The sequence below is a fragment of the Eimeria acervulina genome, genomic scaffold, assembly GCF_000499425.1.
Source record: "Eimeria acervulina Houghton genomic scaffold, Eah_scaff1851, whole genome shotgun sequence".
Classification (NCBI taxonomy): Eukaryota; Apicomplexa; class Conoidasida; order Eucoccidiorida; family Eimeriidae; genus Eimeria; species Eimeria acervulina.
This window is the reverse complement of record NW_013548878.1, coordinates 1-5,439: the sequence shown is the minus strand read 5'-3', so window position 1 is coordinate 5,439 and position 5,439 is coordinate 1. Positions and strand designations below refer to the sequence as shown.

Here is a 5,439-nt window from a genome sequence, read left to right as displayed (position 1 = left end):
TCTTTGTTTGTCTTTGCTTGTCTTTGTTTGTCTTTGTTTGTCTTTGTTTGTCTCCTCTTATATTCTTTTATCTGTCTCCTTTTGTCTCCTTTTGTCTCCTTTTGTCTCCTATTGTCTCCGTTTGTCTCCTATTGTCTTTGTTTGTCTTTGCTTGTCTTTGTTTGTCTTTGTTTGTCTTTGTTTGTCTCCTTTTATATTCGTATATTTGCCTCCTTTTGTCTCCTTCTGTCTCCTTTTTTACTTTTTCCCCGTCTTCTTGTCTCCTTTCGTTTCATTCTATCTCATCCTGTCTCCTGTTGTCTCCTTTTGTCTCTCTTGTTGTCTCTCTTGTTGCCTTTCTTCTTGTCTTTCTTCCTGTCCCTCTTGGTGTCTCTCTTCTTGTCTCCTTTTACCTTCTTCTGTCTCCTTGTGTCTCCTTTTATCATTCCTTGTCTCATCTTGCCCCCTTTGGTCTCCTTTTGTCTCCTTTTGTCTCCTTTTGTCTCCTTTTGTCTTATTTTATCTCCTTTTATATTTTTTTATCTGTCTTCTTGTCTCCTTTTGTCTCCTTTTGTCTCCTTTTGTCTTATTTTATCTATTTTTATATCCTTTTATCTGTCTTCTTGTCTCCTTTTGTCTCCTTTTATCTTTCCATACCTCCTTCTGTCTCCTTGTATAGCCTTCTGTCTCCTTTTATCTCTTCTTGTCTCCTTCTGTCTCCTTCTATTTCCTTTTAATGTTTCCTTGTTCTTATTACTTTTGTCTACAGTGTGGGGTGTATATGCAGGTGTCTGACTTTGGGACAGCTGCGGGTTTTAGGCCTCCACTGCAGCAGCAGCAGAATCTGCATTGGTGAAGACGAAGACAAAATGCGTGAGGCCTCTTGTCTTCTTTGCTGTCTCCTTTTATTTTGTCTCCTTTTATACTGTCTCCTATTAATCTGTCTCCTTTTATTTTGTCTCATTTTATACTGTCCCCTTTTATACTGTCTCCTTTTATTTTGTCTCCTTTTATACTGTCTCCTTTTAATCTGTCTCCTTTTAATCTGTCTCCTTTTGTACTGTCTCCTTTTATTTTGTCTCTATCTGTATCTGTATCTCTCTCTCGTTGTCTCCTTTTGTCTCCTCTTATCTTCTTTTATCTTCTTTTATCCCCTTTTTGTCTCCTTGTGTCTCCTTTTGTCTCCCTTTATCTTCTTTTATCTCCTTGTATCTCCTTTTATCTTAGTTTATCTTCTTTTGTCTCTGTTTGTCTGTGTTTGTCTCCTTTTGTCTGTTTAGAGACAGCTACTTCTTTGCTGCTGAACGACGCTCGTCTTGAAGACAAGGGCTCGATGTTCATCATACACGGAGAGAACCCCGACCCCCAAGACACATCCGTATACCCCGGAGTAATCTCCTGCTGCTGCTGTTGCTGCTGTTGTTGCTGCTGATGCTGCTGCTGCTGCTGCTGCTGTTGCTAATACTGCTGTCGTTGTTGCTGTTTTTGATGTTCCTTGTGCTGTTGCTGCTGTCTCCTCGCTGCTATTTGTCTCCTTGCTGCTGTTCTATATCTCCTCGGTGCTATCTGTCTCCTTTCTGCTGCTATCTGTCTCCTTTCTGCTGCAATCTGTCTCCTTGCTGCTGCTGCTGTCTGCTTAATAGGATCAGTTGATAGGGGTTGGGGGCTCCAGTCAAAGAAACACCGCCTTGTGGATGGCGTGGAAGCATGAATACCCCGTCAGAGTCGTCAGAGGATACCAGGCCAGGTCACCGTAAGCAACACGCACTCTTGCTGCTGCTGCTGCTGCTGCTGCTGCTGCTGCTGGTGCTGGTGGTGTTGCTGCTGCTGATGTTGATGATGGGCACGATACTAGTGATGGGGATGCTGCTGCTGCTGAGGATGCTGTTACTGCTGTTGCTGGGCATGCTGCTGCTGCTGCTGGGGATGCTGCTACTACTACTGTTGCTGCTGCTTGTGCTGCTGCTGCTGCAGATATGCACCTGAGGTTGGGTATCGATATGACGGTTTGTATCGAGTAGTGGAGCTGCTCTTCGATACAGCGGAGCCCCCGGAGGGTCTTTGTAAGGAGGCGCGCTCATCTGCTGCTGCTGCTGCTGCTGCTGCTGCTGCTGGCAAAGGGAACGGTCGCGTGAAGGCCCCGCCAGGCTGCAGCAGCCAGTGCAGCAGCAGCATCAATGGAGACGGCCCTGACGTCTCTTCAGACTACGAGGAAGGAGACAAGAGACAAGACGCTGCTGCTGCTGCTGCTGATTCTGCAGCAGCAGCAACTGCTGCTGCTGCAGAATCAGCAGCAGCAGCAACTAAAGCAGATGCAGCAGCAGCATCTGGAGAGACCGATAAAGAGGAGACGGACGTGGAGATGCTTTCATACGCCCAATCGAAGGCGCGCAGCCGGGAGGCCGCAGCAGCAGCAGCAGCGGCAACAGCAGCGACAGCAGCAGCACCAGCAGCAGCAGGAACGAAGCCAGCTAAGCAGGAAGAGAGACTGCTGAGGGGCCGGTGTGTATTTAAGTTCCTTCTGGTGTCTATACACTCAAAATTTTATCAGCCCCCCATCTCGCAATGGAGGGACTTCAACTTCGAGAGCATGCAGCACCCTCTCTGGGATAAAGACAAAAGACTCAAGTGAGCTGCTGCTGCTGCTGCTGCTGCTGCTGCTGCTGCTGCTGCTGCTGCTGCTGCTTGTGCTGCTACCGTTGCTGTAAGTGCTGCGGTTGCCGCTCTGACTTGCTACTGCTGCGCTTGTGCTGCTGCTAGCGGATCAAGTTGGCTTGTGCCTCGTGTACGCTGCTGCTGCCGCTGCTGCTAATGCTGCTGCTAATGCTGCTGCTGCTGCTGCTGCTGCTCGTCAGGCCTATGCGGCAGCTAGCGGAGAAGCAATTTGCAACCCACCGGCGGGTGCAGAGACAAATGGAGACAGCTGATGAACTGTCTCTCCCGGCAACCACCACTCGTATTGTTGAGGTATCTTGCTGCTGCTGCTGCTGCTGCTGCTGCTTATGCTGATAATGATGGTACTGCCACTACTGCTGCTTGCGTTATTGCCGCTGCTGCTTTTGCTGCTGCTGCTGCGCGCACTCTAGAGGCGATTTGCGGGCAGTTCCGATGACTCGAGGCGAGACTGTGCTGCTGCTGCTGTTGTTGTTGCTGCTGTTGCTGCTGCTGCTGCTGCTGTTTAGGTGTACAGCGATCTTCCTCGTCCCTTTGCATTGACGGTGCCGCCCTTCATCCCTTTGGGTGGCGGACAGTTTACTGTTGCTAGTCTCGCTAGTGTTGCTGCTGCAGCATACCAGGTAATGCTGCTGCTACTGCTGCAACTGCTGCTGCTGCTGCTGCTGCTGCTGTTGTGTGGGAGGGGGGAGGAGCAACGACAGCAGCAGCAGCGGGAATAGCAGTTGCTGCTGGGTGTTGCTGGTATCTGCGTGTCTCCTTCCTCAGGTGTATGAGGAGCTGCTGCAGAAGTGGGGTCGCAGCAGCAGCAGCAGCAGCAGCGGGAACGACCCTAAGTGCAGCATTGCGGATGCATTGGCACTAGCAAGACGCTGCCTGAAGTGTGGGGTCACGGGATCGGGATCGGGATCGGGATCGGGATCGGGATCGTATCCTGCGTGGGCGACGTGTGGGTTCTTGCCCCTTGTGCTGCGGGTGGAGTCTTATGAGCTGGAGTTAACTCCTGTCTCCTCAGCAGAGAAGCAGCGGCTGGTCGATATGTATTTGAAGGAAGCAGCAGCAGCAGGTACTGCAGCAGCAGCAGCAGGACAGCGCTGGGGAGGCGCAGGGTGGGAGGGAGGGGGGCGTCGGCAGCAGCTGGCGGAAGAAAAGAGACACACAGAAGGAGACACCCTTAAGAACAGCAGCAGCAGCAGCTGCAGCAGCAGCAGCAGCAGCAATGGCAGCGACTACAACGGCGAAACCAACAACAACAAGAACAGCAGCAGCAGCAACAACAACAACAACAAGAACAAAGAAAACAGCAGCAACATCATCATTACGAACGGCAGCGACAACACCACCAGCAACAACAGCAGCAACCACAACGACAGCAGCAACAGCAACATCAACAACAACAGCAGCAGCAACAACAACAAAGTGAAGGCTGCTGCCCCACAGGAGAACCTGGAGAGACTGCTGCAGCGCATTGCAAGGGCCCCCCGCAGCAGCAGCAGCGGCCACCGTCTCCTTCGCTGGCGGAGAAAGGAGACACGACTGATTGTTAGCCGAGCGCATGCACTCCAGTTTGCTCATTGCTACTTGCCTCAGGTGTACATACACCCCAACTGCAGCACATATTCTTACTCTTATAAACGCCAAACACAACAGGCAGCACCGTATATCACAGCACCAGCAGCAGAAACAGCAGCAGCAGCAGCAGCAGCAGAAACAGGACTAGCAGCATGTGCAGCATCAACAGGAGCAGCAGCGGCAAAGTTGCAGCAGCAGCAGCAGCAGCAGCAACAGGAATAGCAGAAGGCACACCACCAACATGAGCAGCATGACGAGCATGAGTAGCAGCAACAGCAGCAGCAGCAGGAGAAGCAGCAGCAGCATTAGCAGCACCAGGAGCAGCAAGAAGACGTGTGTTGCCCTTTGTTTGCTGCAGAGCGCAACATGTGGGATCGTCTCCTCCCTGGAGCTGGGATCGCCTTTGCCTTCCGATTGGAGTCCCTGGACAGACATCTCCCAGGGACAGGAGGCTCTGCCGATTGCTGCAATTAATGATGTTGACGACGAACCCCCTCCTGCAGACTTCTGGTAGCACATCGCGCTGTCTCCTTCACCCTCTGTCTCCTCAGCCTGCTGTCTCTTAGCCCCTCTGTCTCCTCCCCGATCTGTCTCCTCAGCCTCCTGTCTCTTACCCCCTCTGTCTCCTCTACTTGTGTCTCCTCAGCTTGCTGTCTTCATTTGTCTGTGTCTCTTCAGCTTGCTGTCTCCTTTTCTATCTGTCTCCTGTCTCCTCAGCGTACTGTCTCCTTTTCTCTGTCTCCCCTCAGCTTGCTGTCTCCTTTTATATCTGTCTCCTCAGCTTACTGTCTCCACTTCTCTGTGTCTCTTCAGCTTGCTGTCTCCTTCTCGCTGTGTCTCCTCAGCTTGCTGTCTCCTTCTATCTCTGTCTCCTCATTTGGCTGTCTCTTTATTTTGTTGTCTTATCATTCTGCTGTCTCCTTGACTTGCTGTCTCCTGTTCGTTGTCTGTCTCTCCTCTGCCTCTTTTACCCCCCCATCTGGGTGTCTCCTGTTAGCTTCTTGTCTCCTTGGCTCATTGTCTCCTCAATCTGTTGTCTCCTCTACTTGCTGCTGCTGCTGTTGCTGCTGCTGCTGCTGCTGTTTGGGGTGTATGTGCAGCTACCAGAAGCGAAATGTTTTGTTTGGGCGGCTGCCCAGCGCGTTGATGCTGTGTCTCTGCACCGGATGTGTCCCTAAGGACGTAGACACCTCAGACTGGGAACGCATGTATGCT

The 5,439-nt window shown here is 51.3% G+C and overlaps 2 protein-coding genes across 2 annotated transcripts; both read left to right on the top strand.

Moving 5' to 3' along the window:
* Positions 1-1,673: 1,673 nt before the first annotated feature.
* On the top strand, positions 1,674-4,446 carry EAH_00063580 (SET domain containing protein, putative; the record flags this gene model as incomplete). Its single annotated transcript, XM_013393106.1, has 4 exons — positions 1,674-1,732; positions 1,954-2,607; positions 2,835-2,946; positions 3,421-4,446. The coding sequence occupies 4 exons, from the start codon at positions 1,674-1,676 to the stop codon at positions 4,444-4,446; spliced, it is 1,851 nt and encodes a 616-aa protein (XP_013248560.1).
* Positions 4,447-4,465: 19 nt separating this feature from the next.
* On the top strand, positions 4,466-5,432 carry EAH_00063570 (hypothetical protein; the record flags this gene model as incomplete). Its single annotated transcript, XM_013393105.1, has 2 exons — positions 4,466-4,734; positions 5,325-5,432. Coding segments are annotated over 2 exons (377 nt in total), but the record flags the coding sequence as incomplete, so codon positions are not given.
* Positions 5,433-5,439: the final 7 nt, after the last annotated feature.